Raw genomic sequence first — 26,094 nt, forward strand, 5'->3', positions numbered from 1 at the left:
TCCCTAGAGGCCTCTCAAGACGGTGGTCTCCTCTGGCCTCTTCCAGCCTGCGACATGCTGCCCCAGGAATGCCCAGTCAGCCCAGGCCCCCTCAGATGCTTTGCTCACATCCTCCCTAGGCAGGCAGAATGCTCCAAAGAGTGGTGTGTCTGAGATTCTTCTCTTTATTGGGCCCAGAAGCAGCAGAGATGGTGTCACCTAGGAGGGTCCAGATCTGTCATTAAGGGCCATTGGAACTTGGTGGCCCAGATGATGGGAAGTTACAAATTCAGGTTCCTGGGAAGCTCTGGGCAAGAAGGAGGGCTCAGTGCTGCCACCTGGTGGCTGCCCATAGCCAGCACCTACCACACCGCACTCAACAGGCTTCAGAGGCCCCACTGAGGGTCCCAAAGGGCTGCCAGCGGAGAACAAAACAAATGTGAGACATGATTTCTGGACCCCTTCTTTCTGCCTCTTCCAAGTATAATCCTGGGTTTCCCAGGGCAAAGAGAACAGGAGCCCTGGAGCCCAGCATGGCAGGCACAGAATCCTAGGAGGCAGAGATTGAGGCTCCTTGATTCCTGCTCCTTAGCTGCTCCTGGTCACCTTCTCCTACAGAAGGTAGGAGAGAAAGTAGGCCAGGACATCCCCCATTGCTTTCCTTGTCTCCATCTCAGAGGGAATTCTCTCCTATCCTCAAGCTTGGTCCCGGACATGCCACCAACACCTAAGACCAGTAGACTCCTCTGTCTCACTGAAGGAGCCAGAGCTTCCTATCTCAGCCCCCAGGGCTCCTCCACAGTGGGCCCCCCGAGACCTGCTCAGCCAGACGGCTCATGGGATATCAGGCAGGGGCGCTCAAGACACTTTTCTCTGTCCTCAGGGCACCAGGATCTTTCCTTTGGGCTGCCCTCCCAAACCTGGGCCAGGACCCTGAGGTTCAGGGCAGCTCACTCCCTGTGGAGGGGCCCCTGCTCCATGGGCATCTCTTCAGATCTTCCCCGTGGCCACAGCCCACAGCCCACAGCCCAACTGGGGAAGGGCTCAGGAAGACCAGTGGGACAGAGGGGAGGTGAGGGCTAGACCGAGACCCCACTGGGTGTGGGCTGGTGGGAGCAGAGGGCAGAGCTAGTCATCGGCCTTCTCTTCAGGGAGGTCCTCGTCAATGGTGGGCTCCGGCCGGCAGCGGAAGTGGTCGTTCCAGATCTTCAGGAAGGTGACCCGAAACTTCTGGATGCGGAAGGCATAGACGATGGGGTTCATGGCTGAGTTGCCGTGAGTGAGGAAGATGGCGATGTAGATGAGGATGCTGGGTTTGCGGCAGGTGGGACAGAAGAGCGTGATGCAGTTCAGGATGTGCAGGGGCAGCCAGCTGAGGGCAAAGAGAAAGAGGATGAGGGCCAGTGACTTGGCAATCTTCAGCTCCTTCCCATAGTACTTCTGCGGGTCGCCGGAGGAGGCTGACACTTTCTTGCTGAGTTGCTTGCGGATCAGGTAGAAGACCTCCAGGTAGATGAGGACCATGAGGAGCAGTGGAGGCAGCACCCAGACAAAGAAGTTGAAGTAGACCATGTACTCCATGCTAATCACCTTCTCAAACTCACACTTGATCACGGGCTCCCCGACACTGCCATTGGCCACCCAGGCCCGCTCCACCTCATGCAGGTTGTTCCAGCCGAACATAGGTGTCAAGCCAACCACGAGGGAGAGAATCCAGCAGCCAGCAATGGCCACTGCTGCCCTCCGCGGGGTCACCACCGTCTTGTACCTGTGAGAGAGGAGGAGGGCAGGGTGTGAGGAACTGCTTCCTAGCTGCCATGAAGGTCCCTCTGAGGCTCGCCCAGCCCCTGGAGGGCTCCTACAGGAGGGTCCAGAGACAGTGAAGAGGGGTGGATCTTTTTGCCTGAGGGCCGAGTCTTCAGTATCTAAAATTCAGGGCAAAGTTTGCAATGCACTGGCTTGTTTCTCCTGCAGAAGGAGGGAATTCTGATTAATGATAAAAATAATAACAAAAAAATAACCAAGGACCTCTTTTAGGAGTTCTAAGAGAATGACCAAATAAATAAGACAACTACAGATCATGACAGGTCCCTTAAAGGAAACCAACAGGATGATGTCAAGGGACAGCGCTTTCCAACCTTTCTCACATTGTGACACACAGAAGATGAAAAACATCTGGGCGACACGTGAAGACAGAGGTGATGGCCTCTCCCCGAACCCACGCTGAGGTCAAGGGTTTGAATTTCTCCGGGGCCCCCACTTGCCTCTAAACCATCCCAGCCAGCAGCCAGCCATCGTATCCTCCGCCCGCACACTGGCCTTGGAACCAGTGCCAAGGGCCGGGGCCCGCCCAGCTCTGTGCCGAGGACCTGGCTGAGCAGTAGCAGTTGCCCAGTTGTTATTTTCCAGTGCAGCCTCTGAGAGGGATGGAGTGCCCTCCTAAGCACGTAAACAGCTCCTGAGATCTGGGCAGGAGGGGGACTTCTGACTGTCTCCTGTCCTGTGCCTGCGAAATCTGCAGCTTTCCCCTTCTTGGGATGATTGCCCTCTCACCCTGGGCAGTTCTTCTAGATCTCTTATTATGTGCTAAGGCCCACCACCTCCGTGTGGGCTCTGGGGATGGGAAGAGGGACCGTTAGGAGAGCAAGAGAGCCAGATGCCTCCTCCCTGCCCCATCTAGAAAATAAACACAGAAGGGACTTTTGGGACTTGATATCTGATATCTGCAACATTCCAATGGGAAACTGCAGACCCTAGATGACTCCACCAGCTTTGGAGCACAGCCCCTTCCCTACTCTGATCCTGGGATCCTCATGTCCCAAAACCACCTGGGGGTCTTAGCTGATGAATTCACTTATGCCTCACTCCCTTGCAGTAAGGGAATCCATTCCCTCCTCCTTGAATCCTCAAGAGAATGGCCAGGCCTGGGGCAGACACTGGATCAGAAGCCCCCGGTGTGGGCCCCAGGTCTGCAGCGTGCTACCTCAGCTCCTCCTTTGTACAGTGAGACCTACTTCAGAGAGAGGGGAGGAAATGAGATGATACGTGTGCAAATGTCTGTGAACATCTGGCCAATATTCCTCAGCCTGAGTTCGTACCCTGCCAAGCTCCTAGACAAACGCACAACTGGGAAACTCCAGTGTCTAGGTGCTCAGCAAGCCCAGCCTGAGTACTGCAAAACACCTGGCTCAGGTCTGCTCCTGATGACCTCAGTGTTCCCCGCCTGTCCTCCCAGGTCAAGTGAAAGAAGTTCTGAGCATGAGTCTCTGGGCAAAGATCAAAGGAACAGAGACCATTCTGTGGGACATTGTCTTGTCTGTCCCCCGGTGGAGCGTAGGGTCAGGCCCCCAGGGTGAGCCTTTGCAAGGGTGGGCCAGAGGTCCTGTCCCCATCACATCTGTGGTTTGCATACATTTATTGTTTATGGAGCCCTTTCACAGTCGCAGCTCAGGTGAGCCCAGTAACCTGCGTGCCATGAGCCCAGCAGGTAATGGATACCCGTAGAACAGATTAAAAGCTCCACTCGCCCAGGGCTCCTGACTCCAAGCCCAGCTCTCCTTCAGGGTCCAGGCCGACTGTGGGTCATTCTGATACAGATGATGGACAGATTCAGAATATTCCTTGCCTAAGAGGTGTAAAATGAGAATTCCTGGACCCTGTTGAAGGTAAATACCACTGAGAGATGGGGTGGACCAGGTGATCTCAATGTTGACCTATGGAGAGAGGGGAGGTGTCCCAGATTAGGGGAGGGAGGCAGCAACTTCTAGCTGGTGACGTGCACCCCCCATGCCTCATCCTTCCTGACTGCTCAGAGCCCCCAGGGTTAAAGCTTTCCTGGGGCTCCTCCAGGAACAGGTCCCAGCCGACCCTGCAGCACAGGGTATCAGTTCTCATCTGTTTTTCTTGCTATTTTCTCCTTGGTGGGAAAGGCTGAGCCCAGGACCTTGGCTGCAGTGGGGCCGGCTCTCACAGGGGCTGCTTGGGGAGATCCCTCCCCAGTGAGGCCCAAGCCCTCACCATCCCAGGCGCATGCTGGGAACCAACCAGAGACATGGTCGCCTTAGGAGTGCGCAGTCTCAGACCATGGGACAGGAAAACACCAAGTGGTGTCTGGCCTCAGGCCAGCAGGGCAGACAGCTCCTCAAAGCTGTGAGAGAAAGATCCAAGGCAAGCCCACTGTCTCTAGTGTCTCACTCTGGGTGCAGAGTCCCACCATTATGAGATGTTCCTTTAGGTGAAGACTTGCTTTCTCCCTATGTATTTTTTTTAAATGGCACCTCCCCCCTTTTTTAAACAACTCTTTTTTTACTTTATTTATTTGTTTTTATGTGGTGCTGAGGATCGAACCCAGTGCCTCACTGTGCTAGGCAAGTGCTCTGCCACTGAGCCACAACCCCAGTCCCTCCGTGTGTATTTTTAAAAGCCAAGATAACACGATAGGATGAATTAGTGGTGTCTTCTTACTGAGGGTGACATGAAAAGCCAGGCATCTGGAGCAACGGAGTGGCAGAGACCCCGCATAGAAGGACCACCAAGGAAAGAAGTGGAAGCTTACAGTTGAAACTCTCAGTGATGAGGTCTAGAGATCTGTGTCCTAATGGGACAGAGCAGAAGTCACTGCTTCTTCCCCGGACTCTGGCAGGGCTGCCACGAGAGAAGGGAGTTTCTGGGACTGAAAGACAAGACTTAGCCAATAGGTATCAATAACACGCCAAGAAGAGAGAACATTTCTTGCTGCTTTCTGTGTGCTGGGCCTGGACCGCGTAGACATGGTTTCACAGATTCTTCAGCACAGCCTAGAAGCAGCAGCTGAAACTCCGAGGCACTGGGAAGCATGGCCAAGTCTTCTCAGTCAGCAAGAAGCAGAGATGGGATTTCTAAGACTGAGGTGTGTCCATGTCCCAAACCCATTCTGAGTCAGCTCTGCCTCTTTGGAAGATGGAGGAGGAGGTCGGTTTGCAGTGTGGAGGCCCAGAGCAGAGGAAGGGAGCTGGGTGAGGGTAGGAAGGCAAAACCCTTTAGGGCCTGATCTCAGAAACCTCCTGGACTAGGTAGTTCTGAGGATGCCACCATACCCTGCTCAGCAGACTCCCTCCTCCCTCAAAGCCATCAGGCACTCTCCCTGCCCAGGTGTTTAGTTGGCTGTATTATTCCTACTGGGGCAATCAGGCGGATTGGGTTCTCTCTCCCTTTCATTCATTAAACTGATACTCCTTAAGCACCTTTCAGGTCCAGGGACTCAGTGCGAGGGTTTGGGAATACAGAAGAGAACAGGTTCTCATGAAAGTACCTGTTCTGAAGGCAGAGAGACAGACAATAGACATGCAAACAGACGCACCAGAACATTCCAGAGTGGAAAGATCTATCAAGTGACTCCACAGGGCGCTGGAGAGTGAGTGATGGGCAGGGTGTGCCGCCGACTTGGGCTGGGTGAGCAGGGCCGCCTCTCGAGAAGACAAGAGCCAGGAGCTAAATGATCACCAACAAGCAACCTGGCAGAGAGCTGGGGCAGAGCCTCCAGGCAGAAGTCTCTGCCAGGTAAAGGTACTGAGGAAGGAAGAGAGGGCTGGTGTGGACAAGCCTTAGGAGTGAGGGCAAGACAGAGGCTGTCTCAGCCAGAGACCTGGACAGGGGTGGTCACCTACGGCCACAGAAAAGGTTCTGAGTGCAGGGGAAAGCTGTTTTCAACAAAGGAGGAATGTAATCTAACTTCTGCTTTAAAAAGATAACTCAAGGTGCCTTTGGAGAATGTGTGGTAGCAGGAAATGAGGAGAAGCAAGAAAACGAATGCAGATTCATTTTAACCATCCAGGCAGGAGACAAGGGCAAGGAGTCCCAGTGGGCAGTGATGGACAGTGGGGAGAAGGGTGTGGCTTTGAAACATATTTGGGATCAAGACAAACAAGACCTGCTCTGAGTGTGAACTCCTGGAAGAGGCAAAGAACCAAGTCGTCTCGGGTTTTTATCCTGACACTAAGCGAGTCTCCCTGCCCCCCCATCCCCTTGTGCTGAACCCCACTGCACACCTGGGGGACTCCACACCCCAAAGCAGACACCAATGGGTGTGCAGATGGGGCCCTCTCCCCGCCCAGGACCTTGGCACTTCCTGTTCATCTCCTAAGGTGTCTGGGAGGTTAATTCTCCCCTCACTCAGGTCTCAGCTCAGATGCCACCTCCTCAGAGTTTCCAGACCACCCTGCAAAACTGGTCCCCGTCACCCTATGGCTTCGTGCCATGTTTAATTTTTCTGATAGAGATGATCTCACTTTCTGGCTCTCCATATGTGCATTGATGCATTTGTATCTGTTTCTCTCCAGTAGAGTGTAAAAGCTCCATTAGGACAGAGCCTTTATTTTGCATAATCAACCCTGCATCCCCAGTAGCTATTTGTTGAATGAATAAATACTTGTAAAAATGGATTAATGAATCCAAACATCCATTTATTCAGAAACGACTGACTGAGGTTCTACCATGGTTCTACACATCTCAGAGAGTCAGAGATAAGGACTAAACGCAGGTGCTTGATTGGAGTTGGCCAGCGAGACCCTGGAGGCATGACAGTGTCCTGGATGAGGAGACTCGTTCCCTCAAGTATTCCCCACTCTGCTGGGAGCTGCAGGGGATCTGACGCTGTAGATTTGACCTAAGTAGGGGACAACTATTGGTCCCCTACTTAGGTCCTGTGACCTATGGCTGCAGTGATGGGGACCTCTGCTGAGAGTGTACATACAAGTGCCACCAGCCCACCAGCCAACCACCGACATGTCCAAGGCAGCTCTGAGCCCCAGCATTGCCCTGAATGTTGAACGACAGGCAGAGGCTTCCCCAGTCTTCCAGCCTGCAGCCCAGAGAAGCCATGTCTCCATGTCCAGCTAAATCCCAGCAGTAATGAGACTGCTCCTCATTGGTCCTTTGCCTCATGAATAGTCCCCTTTCATGAATGAGATCACTTCCATTTGAGGCCCAACTGTGCACAAAGGGGCAGCCTCTCCCTGCCCACAGCCTCAGAGGAGGGCTCTTCCTGGACACCACTGGGGACTGATTTTTAGGCTGACTCTGAGAACATGAGCAATAAGCTTCCTTAGAACAAGAAAAGCTCACAAGGACATCAGAAGATGAACGTAATCATAGGAGCCAGGCTGGTGAAGAGGCATTTGGCTGGGAGAAGAGGAGGCTGCTATGGGGAAGGGTGGGCATGGGAAAGGGGGTCTTACTGGATTTGCTTTGGTAGCGTGAAAGAAGGATTGAAAGGAGCCAGTCAGAGGAAGGTGAGAGGAACCACGGTTCTCAAACAAGACTGGAGCACGCTGGCCCTGAAGCTGTCTGCCCTCAGCTTTCCCTCCTAGCTCTGCCCTGCTCTGTGTCATGGAAGGGCTGACCCCTGCAGGTGCGCTTCCCAAGCCCATGGATCAGCTGAATCTGTGGGAAATACTGATGCACTGGAGGACAGGGAGGGATGGGAAGGACCCCTCTCTGTCCCAGCAGCGACTTGGCCTCCCATCAGACAGGCCCACCATGGGTCCAGCTTCCCCCAGCCAACTGCAGCCTCCAGGTTCCAGGAACAACACCCCCACCTTTTGTCCTTCAGCCCAGGGGAAGCTTCCTGTTGGTGCCAAGCTCTGCGTTACCTCCTTGCCCAATTTGGTGTCTCAGCTGCTCCATCCGCTGCAACCAGTTCCTGGCATCAAAGCTGTGAACATCTAAAATGATCTCTGTGTTCCTGGTTTGACCCTGGCAGTTCAGGAGTGAAATCAAAACAGAAAGAATTGAGCCCAGTTGTCCCAAAGACCTCACTGCCAGAGGTGTGAGCAAGGTGACCAACCCCTTAGATGCAGAGGAGAGAAAGGGAATAGGGAGTGTGAAAAGGAGAGGTGGTCAGTTAGAGAGCAGGGGAGATGATATGTCCCATCACTGCTGAGACCAGGGCAGGGGCCTCAGGCCTGGCAGCTGCTGTTTGCCATCATCGGCTCCTCATCCAGGTCCTGGGTGGGGCCAAGGGTCTTGATCCTCCTGCAGTCCTGAAGACTGGGTAGTCAGAGGCCAGATCCTCCATCTTCCCATCCCTCGCCGTTGGTGGAGAGGGAGCAGTGTGTCACAGCTCTGGTCCCCCTCCTTCCTGCCTCTCTTCTTATCAAGGATCTCAGCCACTTGAAACTGTAGACTTGGATCTCAAGACTGGGGAAGTAAGGCTTTCAGACTATTAAACTACTTCCTGCAGAGAAATTCTTCCTCCCAAAGGAGAACAGGAAACCAGATACAATCAAAGGCGCTCGGCACACTCCAGGGGCCAAATGTTTAATAGTAACGTTCCCCAGGGGAGTCTGGCTCGGGGGCCCAGGGGAGGGGGCAGGATGTCTGGGGCCTAAGAACCCTGCTCGCTCCTAGCCCTGTGACGTCATCCACCATCTTGAACTTCAGTGTCCACCGATCCCCAAAGAAGGGTCAGGCCAACTTGGCCAGGGCAAGCCCACAGGGCCACAGAGAGGAGGGGTGATTCTGAATCCCTTGAAAGAAAAGAGCTGGATAAACTAATTATGTCATTAATGTAATGGGCCTTGGAAATAGCTCCTGGTCACTTGCTGAGGGCACACCCCACAGCTTGGTGGGAAAGATAATTAAGTTCGTGTATATGTTTCCAAAATGGCCTTTGTTCTGAGCAACCTCCCCTCCCCATCCTCCTTCACATTCAGATCCCCTCTCTGGGTACCGGGGGTAAAAAGAAGATATTCCACCCCAAAGGAACTCCAGGTCTGATAGGGGAGGCCCAGCCTGATAGGCAAGTGACACATGCAGTAACACAAGTTTCCAGCAGTCACCAACAAACCTCAGACTCAAAAATCATACAGAAAGATTCTGAGTTCTGCCACAGACCTGTGTACCTTGGAGTCAAGCATCTCTCCTTTCTGGTTGTGCTGTGCCACACCACAAAAACAGGTTTGGGTTTGCTGAGTGGTTCTGATCCAAAGGAGGCTGCCGCTGGGGACAGGGCGCAGGGAGAGGGGCCTCAAATTTGGGGAAGGCACATTTTCCAAGTATGATAGCCTATGACCCCATTCCTTTCGCATGGTCTAGGACATATTAGAATGTTCCAGTACAGCAGAGTCAAGAGAGAGAGGCCTAGGTAATGTTGAAATGCAAGTAGCTCCTTTTCCAAGGCCAGGTACAGTCCCCACATCTGGGTGAAGGGTGGTCCTCGAGGAGGGTATCTGACCTGCACAGTAAATTCAAGAATTGCTCCCAGACCTCAGCACTGCCAGCCACTTTCTGCTCCAAGATTTGGTTCCCTCCAGCTCTCAGGATGAGGCTGGGAAGGCAAAAGAATCAAGGCCAGGCCTGGGGTTGTAACTCAGTGGTAGAGCGCTTGCCTGGCATATGTGAGGCACTGGGTTCGATCTTCAGCACCATATATGAGTAAATGAATAAAATAAAGGTCTATCAACATCTAAAAATTATTTTTTAAAAAAAAAGCGTAATCAAGGCCAAATGGCCTCACCTGCCGTGGGGACCTGTTTCTGACTCATCCAGTGGGCGGAAAAAAACCATCTCATCTGCACATGGACTTAGTGACACGTGAGCAGCTGGTGCATCCAGGTCTCTCTGGGATGACCACTCTGGAGGGAAGGGCGAAATTAATTCCTTTTCCAGCACAGTGGAAAGGCCAGTCCCTGAGGGGAAGGGAGTTGATGGGATCATTTGGCTTTGACCTCCCTGGCTCCAGCAGAGTATGGTCTCTTACAAGAGGCAGCAAAGAATCCGGGAGACCAACTGGCACACGGGGAGACCAGGGCAGGAGGGAGCAAGAGAGGCAGAACTCCCCCTGCCCACAGAGCAAAGCGGGCCTGTGCGGCCAACATTAGGACCCCCAGATGAGGGCAATCTTCCCATGGAATGCCTCATGGTGGCAGGAGTCAGGAGACCCTATTTCTTTTCTTTTCTTTTCTTTTGGGGGGGTACTGGGGATTGAACCCCCAGGGGCACTTAACCACTGAGCCACACTCCAGTCCTTTTTATTTTTTTTTTATTTACAGAGTCTCACCAAATTGCTTAGGGCCTCACTAAGTTGCTGAGGCTGGCTTTGAACTTTGGATTCTCCCACTTCAGCCTCCCAGGCTGCTGGGATTGCAGATGTGGGCCACCGCACCCAGATGGGAGACTCCATTTCTGACCCAGGCGCTGCCGGTAGTGAGCTAGCTTTGGTGAGACCCTCCCCATTTTGGGGCGTCCAATGTGCTCACCTGCGGGGTGAGGGATTGGATGAGCTATTTTCCTGGTCTGGCAGGTCACGGTTCCCTTATTCTGGAATGTGTGAGTTCCTCCTCCCAGGAGGCCTGAGCTCAGCTCAGGCAGAAGGGAGGCTCACAGAGAAACTCCCCTTGTGGGAGCGCAGCTTCTGGCTGCTCCCCAGGAGGCAGTTCCTCCTCTAGGGACCCCATGCTCTGTGGAATGTGTGTCCCACGGAGAGGAAGACGGGGAGCAAGATGGGAAGGAAAGAGAAATGAACATCCATTGAGTGAACAAAGGAAAAGATGGATGAATGAAGTGGACGGTGAGAAAGTTTCAAGTCCAAACCAAGGCTCCCCGGTTAACAGCTGTGGCCTCGGTCAAGGAATGATTCTCCCTCCTGGCCTTTGTCCAGGGCACAGGGGAAGGTGGTGGGGAGGGGGCATTGTTAGCTTATGGAGGTGCTCAGCAGATAGCACTGGGGACCCAGGTTATCACCATGTAAGGGCGCCCCCTATTCTCCAGAAATGCTGCCAGCTCTTGACGAGAGCAGGGACATAGGTAAACAAAAATTACTTGTGTCGCACTTTGGAAGGCCAGTCTCAGGGCTTTACTTTCTGTTTTGCAGCCAGGTCTCCCACCCAACTGGATATGACTACAGTCAGGTTGAGTTCCCTCATCTGTCTTGCTGAAGTCTAGGGTGGCAGCTGGTGGGGGTTTGAGAACTTACTCAACCCAGCACTAGATGTGCCCCACATGGGGTCCCAAAGAAGTCACACCTTCTGAGTACCCAGGAATCTCTCCTGTGCAGTAACCAGTATGGAGGCTGGAGGTGGGAGGCAGACTCAGGGGAAGCCATGTCCTTCCTCCCACCTCCCCTCTGAGCATCTTGAGGCCTCCCTGGAACAATGGGGCCCTAGGCACCTGTCTAAAAATCTGTTCCCACCCCTGGACTGTAATCCGCCCCCCTCCCACCCAGTCAGTCCAAAGGCAGCTGGGGTGGAGACCCTGGAGGTAGGTCTGATTAGCCTGGAGTCCCAAGAAGGCTCCCCCGACACCTTCCCTGGCCTGGGAGTAGCTGCTCTACTGTGAGGAGGCAACTGCTTCACAGGACTTGTTTCTTTCTCTGTTCTCACTGCCCCGAGCTGTCAGGCTCCCTAAAGCTCACAGCATCTAGCCCTCTGTTCCAGAAAAAAAATTGACAGATGGCAGGATGTGGGAGGAGGACAGAAAGGACAGAGAGAGCTCTCCACCTTGGAAATCATTCCGAGGAAAGAATCCACACCCATCCTCAGATCTCCATTCCATATCTTGTACTTTACTTGGAAAGTCCTTTCCAGAGTCTAAATGCAGTCCCTTCCGCTGCATCTCAACCCAAGAAGAGAGTACTCCTGGGTCATGGAAAAAGTGCAGTCTTATTCTCCCAACTTCTGGCCCTTCTCTCCCAGGTCGATGGGTTCAGAACTCAAATGATAGCAGTAGAGGACTGGGTAGCCCGGTGGTAGAAGCCTTGCCTAGCAAGAGCAAAGTCCTGTGTTCCACCCTGAGCACTGCAAACAAACAAACAGCCCCGGAACCCTGGTTCCAAGCAATTTCTGATTGTTTTTTCCTTGTGGTGTCCTCCAGATGCTTTCTAGACCTTGTGTTCCACCACATGCATACTCCCCCAACCCCACAAGGAGCAGGCGTTTACACGAGCCCCCGGGCTAGGTCCAATCCAGAAACCAGCCCCTCCCAGCCAGCAGCCACCCAGGCCCAGGCAGCTGCTGCACACTGAAGCACGTTGCTGTGGCCTTCAGCCCCACCAGCCCTCTGAATCTTCTCAAGGGCCCCCCACACCCAAGCTCTAGGAATGGAGGGGCCCAGATGCACAGATGCAGTGGGGAGACAGGTGGGGAGACACCCAGGCTCACTTGGGCTCACCCAAGGGGACACCTAGGCCCCCCTTCCCAGGGCAGCCTGCAGCAGGAGGTGGCACAGTAAATCCCTGGATCATGGTGGGTTCTCCTCCCCACTTGGGACCATCAGAAAAAATTCTGTTTCCCTCCCTGAGTGCACAACTGCAAAATACCTAAAGACAAGGACAAAGCCCAGTTCAACGTCATCTTCTTAGCACTCCCACAGAACCTGGTGCTCAGTAAGCACCTGACATATTTGGGGAAGGAAACCGAACCATATAAAATGCCCAATCAAAATCAGAGAGGCAGAAAAAGAGGAGGAGAAAAGAAACAAAGAATAAATGCCATGAATAAAAACCAGTTACAAACATGGCAGATATTAAGCCAACTACATGGAAAATCACTTTAAATGTGAATAAAGTAGGAGGGAGGAGGAAGCCAGTCTGAGGCTTCTTGTTCACCCGAACAATATCCCTCTCGGTGGGCAGAGGAGCTCTGGCCCAGCCCCCACAGACGAGGGACCTGCTGTAGAATTCTTGAGGGTTCCATCTGAGATCCTGCCTTCTTTGCCCAGGCCCCCCATCTCAAGCCATTTTATCTGGTAGTTCTAGCAAGAGTCTAACCACACTTCTTCCTGCTGCAGGACCAGCCCCTCTCCTTATTGCCAGGCTGGGTGGAGGTGGGGAATGGCCTGCTCTCCACCTCCTTTTTCCCCTTCTTCCTCCTCCTCCTCCTCTTCTTTCTCAGGAGTGCCCTGTCATTTGTACTGGGAGAATGGAACAGCATGGTAGCCGCTGGCAGCATCCCAAAGCAGGGGCCTGGCAGGGCAGTTTCTCTAAGGGTCGATCAATAAATTCATTTTCAGGCACTTCTTCCACTTCTGCAAAGCCCTATAAATCACACACATCTGCCACGACCCCGGATGGGGGAATCTCACATTATGATGTGTGTGGGGGAGGTTTATTAAATCAGAGATTTTTTTTTTCCATCCACCATTCACGAAAACTTCAAAGTGTCGTGCTCAGAGCTGGAAAAAAGAAAATGCGAAGAGCCAGCAGTAATGGGTCTTGGGGAACTCAGGCAGGCAAGAAGCAGGCAGGACACTCTGCAGCCACGGGGGAGGGCGGACACGTGAACAGAGGCAGAGGGAGACACAGGCCACGGCTACACTCCCCAGTTGATATAAACACCACAATCTGGGCCATTTGGAAGGTCCCCAGCTTTCAAGTTGCACAAAGGCCTGGCCTCCCATGCTTTCCCGCCCCTCTCCCAACCTCTGTAGCTGGTACCCACTGCCTCCAACAGAGCACACTGGTTGGCCAGGGAAGCACAGCGCAGGACAGCAAAATATTGCCACCAGCTTTTGACAGGCAGAGATGACCCGGCAGTGAATCAGACTCACACTGGCTGTGTCTGTGAATCACATCACCTCTAAGAATCTCAGTTTCCTCAATGGCAGAGCTGCTATCTGCCCCACCCACCTCCCAGTGACTCCATGGTTACCACTGGCCTTGGCTTTTACGCAGTCTCTCCTCCATTCTCTTCATCACCATCCTGGGAGGTAGGTCTCCATCTCCATCTGCACAGAGATGCCTGGTTGCCTTACCCAAGCGCAGGCACCTCGTGGCTGGAATTGAAGCCCAGCAACTGCAGCCCAGGCCAGCCTCCTCCAAAGTCACTGTTTTGTGTTCTTAGCTTGTTTGTTTCGTGACCTTTATTTTAGTTTAATTGGCAATGATTGTATATGTCTCTGGGGTGTTCAGTGATCTTTGATATATGTATGCATTCTGCAATGAGCAGGTCCCTGCGTTTCGAAACTACTGGAGTGGATTCTAAAGCAGGTGCTCTGTGTTCATGCATTGATGTTCCCAAGGGACTTGAGGACTCTGAGGGCAGGGTTGTGGACTTACACACTCCCCAATATCCTTATAGTCTGAGTTTCCCAAATGGTAGTGTGCATATGAATCACCTGGGGCCCTTTAAAAATTCAGATTATGAGTCAACAAGCCTAGGATGGGGTGGGGCAGGGATTCTACAATTCCAACAAGCTCCCAGGAAATGCCAAGGCTGCTGGTCCCTGACCACACACACAGAGTAGCGAGACCCAGTGGCACACAGCCCAATATCTGGCACAAAAGTATCTCTCTCCACCCTTGTTTGGGGAGGGTGAAGGAGGAAGCCCAGAAAAACAAAGGCATTGTCCTAGCTCATGCAGGAAATAGGAACACGGCAAAGTCCTGCAGGGTCCATTGCAAATTCATCTGTGTGACCTATTGCTCCTAATGGAGAAATACCTCCCCACACAGGGAGAGAGTCTGGGAACCCAGGCAACAGAAGAGAGAGGATCAAGAGGCCACCCCCTCAGCTCAGCAGTGCATATCACAGCAAGCTCTACCAAACCATGCTCCTGCTGGAGGCCCGAGCAGCTAGCAAGGCTAGGGTTAGGGTTGTGTTGTCTCCATTTTATAGGCGGGAGAATTGAGGCCCAGGAAGGTACAATGAGGTCCCAAGGCTGTGGCTTGGCTGGTTGTGTTTGAGCTAAGACTGAGCCCACCTTCTGTGGAAATGGTGGAGAGAGGGTGTCCCTGAGCCCCACACTGCACTCCTGAGAGGCTGCTGGGCTACCCCCCCCAGCCCACCCCCACACCTCAGTCCCGTGGATCTTGTGGGATTATTTCTGCTGTGTGATGCTAGCGACACCTCCTGATTTAGCTTCTTCTGCACCTGTGACGGAGGCAGCCACGCAAATGAGCACATGCAGGCTCTAGGGCTGGAAAGAAAGCAGGAAGGGCCTAAAAGAAACCAGGCAGCAGGCCAGGCCAGATTTCTCAGAAATCTCAGCCTTCTTTAGGTGCATCAATTTCTCTTGATGTCTGCAAGATTTTGTATCATTTTCCTCTCAGTCTACAAGATCCCTAAGGACAGGGGCTATGGTTCTGCACAACCTGGAAATCCCTGAGGACAGTGGCCTAGCACAAATACCATCCACTTGGTTATATGGCAGAGACACATTCAAAACCCAGTTTGGGTACTTACTTACTTAGTTGGATAATGACTTTGAAGTTACCTTATATCCCCGGTTCTCTATGGTTCTATTTGTAAAGGGGTGTTGATTCCAGGCTTGCAGGGTTAAATAAAATTAGATATGTTACCAAAGAAGTCACCCAGTGCTGCCCCTGACATTAAGGAGCTCCTCAACACGCATGTACTCCCTCCCCCACAAGACTGCAAAGCTTCCTTCCTTGGGACCCGCTGGTGCCAGCCAGCCCTCAGGACTCCCAGCATTGCTCAAAGCAGCAACCTGCTTGAAGGGAGCCGTTACTGGAAGGGAGGTGTCCACCTGATATTTGGAAGGCAGGTGCCCCAGGCTCTGTACCCAGAACAGCTCTGTACCCAGAACAGAGGCGGAGCACGCTGTCATCTATACCCAGGGCTTTCTCCATCTCCTGGCCCTGCCATGGTCATGTCCCCAAGGCCAGCCTACCAACTGCGGGCTTGGCATGCTTGTTAGGGAACTCCTGAAGTCACACACTGCCCCCCCCCCCCCCACCGCAACAGAGACAGACACACACCTGCATGCCACCACCCATCCATCCTCCTCCCTCCACTGAACAGCAGGGAGAGGAAGGAACGAGCCCTGAGTACTGGAGGGAGATGATGGGTTACGCTTCTGTCTCAGGTACATTTCTCTCCATGATCCATGAAGCAGATATCATCATCTCCATTGCACAGATGTGGAAACCGAGGCTACAAAAGAATGATCAAGTAGTGGCAGAGCCAGGATCAGGGGACGAGCTAAGGCAGCCTGAATCCCCAGCCCGTGTGCTTCCCCTGCCCCAGATGCTCCTTTCTGTCTGTCCTGCACGCCCCAGGCATTGACTTCTTGCCAGCATCAGCCCAGAGAACTCAGGCAGGGATGGTGAGTCCTGTTTACTGACGAGGCTGTAGGTCCACAGAGGAAGGCAGCCACCCCAAGGACCAGCGTTCAGGCCTCCCGGTTCCCAGTCACAAGTCTCCCTGTACCAAGCAAATCGGGGGGAAGGGACCCTGCCCAGTGGGGCGGGGGTTCTCTGTCCGTGATTCTCCTCATAGGGGTTCTCTTGATCATTTTTATGGGGGTCTTGACAATGGGCTGAGGGCAGACAGGAAGAACAGGGCCTAGGGACGGTCACCTCCCTGCCTGGGTAAACTTCCTCCTAATGGAAGAGTGGACCCCTCGCACCCAGCCCCTGTGCAGAGGCCCTGGAGCTGCTGGGTCCTTGAGAGGAGGCAGCACAGTTCCAACCAGCACTGGCAACCACCGTGGCTCCCTCCCCTCCCGGGCGGCCTCCTGTTCCTGCACGCAGGCTGGTGGGGCAGGACCTCCCTTCTGCAGGCCCCGCTGCTCGCTGGTCAGGATAGCTCCTCACCCTGCAGCTGGGAGCTGTCCACAGCTGCTGCAGGTGGTAAGTGGCATGGCATGAGAGGGAAGAGGCTTTCTCCTCTCTGCCAAGCAGGCAGTGCCATCTGCTTCCGGGCCCGCCCCTCCTCTCTTCCCAGAGGCGGCTCCTCTGTCTCTCAGGTCTCAGCTCCACTCACATGTCCCCAGTCCTGTGGCCTACATCAGCTCCTGCTGCCCCCTCAGTGCCAGGCCATCAGGTCAGCCTGCGGGCAGTGCCTGAGCTGCAGGCCAGGATCAGTCCCCCCTCCCCCCCACACACAGAGTCAACGCTGAACAGTGAGGCCATTCATTCTCCCTTCCTGTTCCCAGCACATGGCCTCGGACAACTCACAGCAGTAGGGATTGGAATGATGCCCCTTGTGTAAACACAGATCCAAGACCCAAAGAGGGAAGTGATTTACCCAGGATCACCCAGGTGTTGGTGTCGAGGCTCAAAATCAGGTCCTTCCATTCACCCACAGTTATTCACTCGACACTTCTGGTTATACTTAGCAGCGAGTTGTTAAACCTTCCTGGGCCTCAGCTTCATGTGTGGAAATGGGGATATATTATACTATCAGTATAAAATACTTCTGGTGCCTCTTCATAAAATTGTGCAAGGATTTAAACAAGATCATTCATGTAAGGTGTTCGGTGCAGGGCCCAGCAAGTCCCAGGTGCTAAGAGTCACCCTATACCATTCACTCGGTGATTCACTGAATACCACACACACTAAGCAACGGACTGTGGATATGGAGATGAAGAGGCTCAGATTGCTCACAGGTCGGTTCATTTGGAGCGGGGTGTGTTTTTTTGTTTGTTTTGTTTTGTTTTGTGGTACTGGAGATTGAACCCAGGGGTGCTCTGCCCCTGAGCTACGTCCCCAGCCCTTTTATTTTATGTTGGGACGGGGTCTTGCTACATTGCCCAGGCTGAGATTAAACTTGTGATGCTCCTGCCTCAGCCTCTCAAGCAGCTGGGATCACAGGCGTGCACCACCGTGCCTGGCAGGAGGAGCTGTGCTCGAGAGGAGCGCAGGGAGGAGTGGGAACAGGAAGACCAAACAGGAGGGCTTCCCAGAGGAGGCGCCATCTAAGCTGAGGGCGGAGAGTTCAAGAATGAGTAGCAATTAGACTTTTATCATTCTTCTCGACTCCAAGGCCTGGATGGGCTAAGAAGTGGCTGGCCAGGGGACAGGGAAGGGAGCTGGATCACAGTAGGAAGAGGCATGTGACTGAGCACCTGGAAACCAGCTTGGCCTGCGTGCCTGCTGGGGCTCCTGCTAGCACTTGTCTGTCTCTCCCATTAGGCCATGGGCCTGTGCCCTTGAGGACGGGACTGGCATCATCAGAAGTACCCGTGGACTTGGACATGTAGACTGTGTCTCTGTGTCAGGGAGGAGGGTCAGGGGTGGGTGGGATGCAAGCAAAGCAGCTTGGCTGGGACTCTTGTCCAGACCCTGGAGAGCGAAGGAGTGAGGTACAGAGTGGACAGAGAAGTGGCCGAGTAGAACTGGACCCAAGGGCCAGAGGCCTCGAGTGTTACTCTGAGGTATAAAAATAAACAGCGAGAGCGGCAGGCACACACTTGCATGCACTCTCACACACACACGCAGGTGTGCCTGTGTGAACTCGCCCTGCGAGTAGACAGAGGTGGTGGTGATGGTGGAGCTTCATGCCTGCACACCCCTGGCTCCCAGGCTGAGGTCAGCCCCAGGGACCGACAGTCCCTGCACCCTGCCCGCATCGCTGTCATCGCGAAGCTGTATCACAGCCCCTAACGCAGGGGTGGGGCGCTGGGTCCACAGGAGACCATGGGGGGAGTCTGCAGAGCACAGCCAGTCCCCAGACGCACCCAGTGATTTCTTGCCTGAGACAATTTAGAGCTGCCAGACCCCACAGGGATGCTTGCTTCGACCCCTCAGAGGTCTGCCCCCACAGGGGCATGGGGCCCCTGGGGACACGGGGGCACCGGGAAGGGTGGAGATCTGCAACACGCTTTGCCTCATACAAACAGGCATCATTGGATGATGGGGACCAGGAGACCAGGATCTCACCCTAGCTTGCTGGGTAAACCTGGGGAGCCCTGTCACCTTCTGTGCCCCAACCTCTGAAAATGCAGGAACACATTCGCCTTGGTCACCTGCCCTCACTCGCCTGGGTGAATGTGAAGCACCCGGCCTGGCCCCGCTCTTCCCCTCTAAGGCCTCCCTCCAGATGGGCATTCTCTCCTTCCTGCATTAATTAAGACACCTACTAAGTGCCAGTCAGGCAGGCATGTGTTAATCGCTGGCCCTTTGAGCAGGATAGACCCGCCCACAACCCCCTAATGTACAAAACTCATTTTCACACTGACCCCAGCCCAGAGGGACCACAGCAGTCACATAACATTGAGTCACAGAACGTCAAATGATAAATAAAAAATAAGCTTTGCATTATTTAACCATAGTAATGGCCCCCACATACTGAGTGCCTACTGTGCGCTGGCCCCTGCACATTCATCATCTCTAAGCTTCACGGCAGCCCTAGGAAGGAGGTAATAAGAAACCCGTCTTACAGAAGAGGAAATGGCAGCACAGAAGGGTTAAGTAACTTGTGCAAGACAACACAGCTCTAAGCGCCTGAAGTCGGGTTTTGATGCAGTTCTGTCTGTCTGGAGAGACTGCTCTTACTCTTCGTGTCACTAAGGCACCTCTGTAAGGCCGGGGGAGGGAGATGCCTCTCTGGAAGGCATTAAAAATCATTAAAAACATCTGAGTACAGGGGTTTTCTTCAACAGATCTTCCTCTCTCCTGCCCCCACGAGGATCTCTGAGGAGCTACTGGTCCTGCCCACCAGGTGGGTGTGCCTCAGAGCCCTTGTTCCACGGGGACAGAGAAAGGGCTGGGAAACCGCTCTTGGCCAGGGGAGGGGAGCTGAGAACTGGGAACCAGCAGGCTGTGAGAGCAGGCAGCGCCCACGCCACCGCTGCCAGCCGCACTGCAAAGCGCTCTCTGCTCTACGAGGCAAAGGAAATCGTTTCTGTGTGGAAGGACTGCTACAAGGAGGCCAGAGTGACAGGGACACAGGGCGTCCCCATGCCAGGCTTGACATCAGGATGGCCTAGGACTGGACCTAAGCTGCCTGCTTAGTGCCAGACCACCACCTCTGCTACACTAGCAGAAACTGGCCGCGAGGCAGCTATGAGGGGACCTTGATTGCCCGGAGGGACAACCACTGGGCAGGGGTTAACATAGCCCAGGATGCAGACCATCTGGCGGGTTCCAGTGATAGGAGGAAATGAGGCTCTGGAGCCACACTGTCCAGGACTGGACCCTCCTAAGGGTTACTGAGGATGCGTGGAGGCTCAGGGTAGGGAGTGGGCTAGCTATCCCAGAAGCCACTGCGGCCCGTGCTGAATGGAGCCCCTCAGAGGGCAGAACCCCCAACTCTGCTGCTTCCATCCCAGCCTAAGGAAGCCAATGGCCTCCTGAGAAGTGAGGCGGGAGAAGAGCAGATGGAACAGCTGGAGGTGCCCGGGAAGGTTGCTGGAGGTTTGAGGAACTCTGTCCTCAAGACCATGTGAGGCAGAAGAGGCCCATTTGCCTAATCCCAGAGGGGAAGGAAGGAAGACCACCAGTGACCCCACTATCACATTGCCTCCTCTTGTATACCTCACAGGTTCCAAATCTCGCAATTTCTTCTTCCTTCCCCATCTCCAGAAACGGCACTGTCCTCCACTAACCAGAGGCTTTCCCACTAGCCAGAGAGTCACGTGTGACTCCTTCCCTGCTCTGCACATCCTATGCATTCCTGGCTGGCTCTAACTCTAACATGCCTCAAATCTTCTCCTTTCTCTACATCTCCACTTCCTCCAACACCGGCTGCTGCCCCCACAGCCCCAGTCCTAACTAGCCTCCCTCCCATCCTCTCCTGACCACTGGTCCCACACATAGGCTGACTGATCTTCTTACATGAATGCGGTGAATTACCCTGATTGATTTTTTTTCAAATGTTAAGCCACTCTTGCATACACAGAAGAGCCGTTCCAGTGGTGATATATTATCCTTTTTATATCACTCAATTTGATTTGCTAATATTTTGTTAAGGACTTTGGGCCTTCTAAAAATGTAATTTGAATTACGCCATTCCCTGCTTAAACTACTCGGAGGCTTCAGTACACTTAGAAAAGATCCAAACCCTTGACCGTGAACCACAAGGCCTACAAGGCCTTACCTAGGTCTCAGGCCCTTATGGGTCCCTCTGGACATCAACCCAGGGTTTTGGAAACACCAAGGACCTGACACAGAGAATACCAAGGCGTCTTCCTCAAATTCTTCTTAAGTGATAATTGTACCTACCTGCTTGTTTACAGATCTATTTACTCTCTTCTAACTAGTCTCTAAGTCCCACGAGGGCAGGAACCGAAGCCAACTTCTAGACCATGGTAAGATACCTAATGGTAACAGGAATCTGCTACTTCTAGACTGTCGAAGGTCTGAGCCCCCACCTCCTCCACGCCTGCGCCTGCGTAGTTAAACATGACTGGTGTTAAACACACAGCCACACGGCTGAGTCTCACTTCAAACTCATCGCCCTGAGCTTCAGGTGGGCCCTTCGTGCTGCCCCCACTTAGAGTAGACTTCCCGAGACTAGTCACTCTCCCCTTCCTACAGAATTATCTCACACTTTCTCCTCTCTCCAACACCTCCTACAGCACCCTCTCTCCGCTGATGACCTTGTTTCCCACTTCACTGAGAAAACTGAAACAATCCGAAGAGAACTTCACCTCCCAGCACCTGCACCTAGACTCAAGCACACAGAAGAGACTCCCGGTCCATCCAAGGCCAAGCCCATGATGTACACCTTAGCTCCAAACCTACTGGCTTACATGTTGCTCCAGAAATTCTCTTTTGCTCCATCATTAGTGTTCCACTAATATTTCAGTCAGCACACAAACATACAAACCTCTTTCCTATCTTAAAAAAACACAGTTTTCTTCCCCACTTGTCCTGACTGCGACTGTCTGATACTTGGCTCTCTGCAACGAAGTTCCTTGAAAGTCATCTAAGCCATCCATCTATTCCTCTTCTCTCCTGAGTCTTCTCCAGTCAGACTTTGTGGCCCACACACTGCACTGACATTGACATTGGCCCTTGTCAAGGTCACCTATGACCTGGCCTCACCCACAGGTAACTCTCAGTCTTCATCTCACTTCCCCATTGGTGGCATTTGAAACAGCTGAGCTCTCACCCTGCTCTGATATACTTTCTACACTTGGCTTCCAGGACCACACTTGGCTCTTGGGTTTCTTCCTACATCTGGGGTTCATCTTCCATCTCCTTTGCTGGGGCACCCTCTTTCCACCAACTTCTCAATGCCTGGTCCTCTGTCCTCTTCTTTATCTGTACGGTCTCTTTTGGGGATCTCATTCAGCCTTGTGAATTTCAACCCCAGCTACGTGCCAGGGGCTCTTACATTTCTAACCCCAGCCCAGGCCTTTCTCCTGAACTCCATCCTTATTATCCAACTGTCTGCTCAACACACCACTGAGCATCTGTGAGACACTCCAAACCCAACATAGCTAAGTCTGAACTCCTTTTCCTGCTTCCAGAACCATCTGCAGCCTTCTCATCTTGTCTGATGCCAACTCCATCCTCCCAGTTGCTTAGGATCCGAAGTGGTCACGTTGACTCTTCCTTCTCAATCCATAGGTTTGATCCCACATCCAACCCAGAAGCAAATTCTTTGGCTTTTTCTTCAAAATAGATCCAGAATTTTGGAACTGAAGACTATCATGCTAAGTGAAATAAGCCAATCCCAAAAAACTAAAGGCCAAATGTTCTGAGATGCAGATGCTGACTCACAATAGGCAGGGGGCGGGGGTTGTGTGTGGAGGTTCATCGAATTGGACAGGAGGGAATGAAGGGAAGGGAGGGCGATGGGACTAGGAAAGATAGTAGAGTGAATCAGACATAGCCTTCCTATGTTATATATATGTATACACAACCAATATAACTCCACATCATGTCCAACCACAAGAATGGGAAGTTAGACTCATGTATGTGTGCTATGTCAAAATACATCCCACGGTCATTATAACTAACAAGAACAATAAAAAAAAACAGAATTTAAACAAGTCATAGTGCATTCACATGATGAATTCTAGCAGGAGTGGGGTGGGGGTGCCTGCTGCTTCACATAACAGGGATGAGTTACAGCCCTAAATCTGGGCTTCAGGAGCCAGACACAAAAGGGTTCATACTGCTCAATTCCATTTATAAATGTTCATAACAGGAAAAAGCAATCTGTGGGAATAAATGTCAGAATAGTGGTTACCTTAGGAGAGCACCGACTGGAAGGGGCTCTAGGGACCCCTTCCGGGATAGAATGTGTTCTCAATATTGATCCAGATGGTAGCTATTTAGGTATATCCATATAACAAAAAATCATTGAGATATACACTTAAGATGTATATACATCACTACGTGAAAACCTCACTTCAATAAGAAGGTAAAAATGTTAAATGCATATCCAGAGTTAGTCACTTGCCACCAACTCCTCTGCCATCGCTCAGCCCAGCCACGGACATCTTCTCTCACCCGAATGGTTTTATAAAGGCTCCTCACGAGCCTCCTGCTTGTTCCTCTGCCTCTGCGCATGTTCTCTGCACAGCAGCAGGGGATCCTCTAAAACCTAGGTCAGACCCTGTCACTCCCATTTTCCTCATAATAAAAAAGCCCATGTCCTTCCAGAGGCCTCCAAGCCATCTGCGGGCCAACGACTCATTATCTTCAGCCACTCTCCTCTGTCACTCCGTCCCAGAGGCACATGCCTTCATGCTGGTCCCCAAACAGTTCAAGTACATTCCTGCCCTCAGGCCTTTGTTCTAGTTTTCTCCCCTGCCAGGCACATTCTCCCGATGTCTGCATGGCCTATGCCCTCACCTCCCCGGTTTTGCCCAAATGGCCCCTTCTCCATGAAGCCTTCTATTTAAAGGTGCAACCCTTTCTCCCCCCGGCCCGGCATTGCTGATCCCATTTACCCTGCTCTTTTTTGACCGTTTCAACATTACCTTCTAGCACTCTACATGATTTAAGCATCATGTTTATTATTTGGCATCTGTCCTCCAGCCCATTAGAACACAGACTCCACAAGGGTCTGTTTGGTTAAGGAATGTTCCCAAGGATCCATACCGTGCCTACCTAGCACATATGTGGTACTCAAAAAGTATATGTTGAATGAATGAATGAACAAATAGATCTGTCTACATTAGGTCCTGGGTGGGGACACACCAGGGTGATCAGTTCGCCTCTTTCCCCAAAAGGCAGAGAAGTTCTGGAAGCAGGTGGCAAGAAGACAGTTCCCAAGAGCCTCTCCCCCATGACCTGGGCTTCAGAGTGAGGGTGGACTGGGGTCCAGCACTGCAACCTGTCAGGCACCAGTCTCCTGCTTCCCCTAATCCCACCACAGGCAAGCTGAGAATTTCTCCTTGACCACCTTGGTCTGCAGACATGCATAATCTCTGTGGTGGCTAAGAGTTCACAGAGGCAGAGACTGAACCAGGCTGTGAATCTCCCTTGCCTGGCACATGAAATAGATAAATGGCCATCACCACTTCGCAGTCCCACACCTCTTTTCCTACTACAGAAAAGTTGCCAGGCCTGGGGCAGGGCAGAGAAGGTGCCCTACCTCTTCTCCTCTGGGGTCAGGGGAGCCCCCTACAGCCTCCCACCCCATCTCCTTGCCCACCTTCAAACCAGTGTTTACAAGAGGACATGAATGCCAAGGCTCACCCTCCTGCCTCCTGTTCCTCTCCCTTACCCACCACCACTCTCCAGTCTTTCAACTGGCAGCCTCTCCTGGGCTTGAGTTAAGAAGGCCAAGGTTAATGGAGTGATTTGCACAGCCCCAGGAGAGGTGGTGTGTGCATCAGCTTCCTTCATCTCTGCTCCATATATCTGTGCCCACTTGCCAAATGGGACCAACCAAGAACTGCCACACTCCTGGACCTCCACTCGGGAGACTGTGCTCCTCAACAAGAGGCCATGAAACAGGATGCCCAGGTCCCAGGGAGCAGAGACTAGACAATAAGGACCAGACTTCCGACCTATGCAGCCCTGTCCTCCCCAGCCCCAAACAGCGGATGGGCTGAAGAATGTCAAGTGCCCCTCAGGGATTTGCAGTGTGGAGGACATGGGTAAGGATGGGGTAAAAGGAATTGGGAAACAGCCTCATCAGAACACCCAGAGAGAGGCTGTGCTATTTACCAGGAGGCACAACCCACAGTGCTAGACCTGGGCTCTGACCCCACAATGTGAATCGCTGAGGTGTTTTTGTGATAAAAAACTGGTAACAATCTAAATAACCACCAATTTAAGAAGAATAAATATGATATTCAAATATTAATTTGTTCCAAAAATGTTTATACCATACTCATTCTGTACCAGGCAGGGGATACATGATATGTAAACAACCTGGTCCTGGCTCTGTGGGTCTTATCAAGGCCAGAAATTCCCTGGGTCATGAGTAACATGGAAGAAGGAGGAAATCCAGTCCTAGCATGTAACAGAAAATGAACCTGGTCCAGGGGAGAGAGGTGAGGGAAGGATTTCCTAGGGAGGGGTTATTTTAGACAAGACCTAAAAGATGAGTAATCATACAATCCAATATTATATCATCATAAAGTCCTTACAAAATAATTTTAATTGACACAAAGAAATGGTAAGTGAATAAAATGGGATATAAAACCATTTTTAGATAGATCCTGTCACCATGTAAAAGTAATATATCTATATCTACATATGTGTGGAAAATTTTCTGGAATGCCAAAATGTTAACAGTAATTCTCTGTAGGTGACAGATTGCTCGTGATTTTATCATCCTTATTCTTTCCTGTATTTCTCATTATCAACATGGATTGTTTTTATGCTCAGAAATAAATATAAGACATCAGGGTACTACTCCTTTGGCTCTACACCATGACCTCTGGATAGAAGGGGGTTTCCGAGGCATCTTGGCCATTCTCCCGCTTCCAAGCAGCTGACACCAGGTCAGGTTGCCCCTGAGGCTCTCAGAGACTTCCCAGAAGCCATCCAATGTGTGTGGCGAAGGGATCAGACAACCCCACAGCTCTTATACTACTAGGCAGAATCCACCTGAAGGTTACCCCAATTCAAACAAAGAAATGGCCTTTTGTCACAAAGTGAGTAGTTAATGGTGGTGGCACAAGCCTATATTATAATCCCAGCCACCTGGGAGGCTGAGGCAGGATGGTAAATTCAAGGTCAGCCCGGGCAACTTTGGGAGACCCTGTCTCAAAATTAAGAAGTGAAAAAGACTGAGGGTGTAGCTCAGTGGTAAAATTCCCTTAGTTTAATCCCCAGTGCCATAATCATCATCATCATCATCATCATCATCATCATCATCATCATCATCATCACAAAGTGACTTCCCTCCATCACATTCCCCCTCCAAGTCTAAGGCTGATTTGCAGACCTCACCCATTTTTCTTTCTGCACCTCCAGGAGTTTGTGATTGCCCTTCCTGCTCTAGCCTCTTACATCAAAGGTAGGGGGCAAGAGTCTGGATTGGGAGG

General features: G+C 52.3%; 1 protein-coding gene across 3 annotated transcripts in view; it reads right to left on the minus strand.

Moving 5' to 3' along the window:
• ADORA1 (adenosine A1 receptor) overlaps window positions 1-26,094 on the minus strand; it is a 31,888-nt gene continuing 5,794 nt past the window's right edge. For 2 of the 3 annotated variants that reach the window (XM_079105996.1, XM_079105995.1), the window contains one exon: window positions 1-1,747. In XM_079105996.1, coding sequence (XP_078962122.1) covers window positions 1,108-1,747 — 640 coding nt within the window. In that variant the 3' untranslated portion in view covers window positions 1-1,107. Of the gene's footprint in view, window positions 1,748-4,023; window positions 4,127-26,094 lie in introns of all 3 variants that reach the window. The other variant, XM_079105997.1, reaches the window with a different exon arrangement.

This window comes from Sciurus vulgaris (assembly GCF_902686455.1).
Source record: "Sciurus vulgaris genome assembly, chromosome: 12".
Classification (NCBI taxonomy): Eukaryota; Metazoa; Chordata; class Mammalia; order Rodentia; family Sciuridae; genus Sciurus; species Sciurus vulgaris.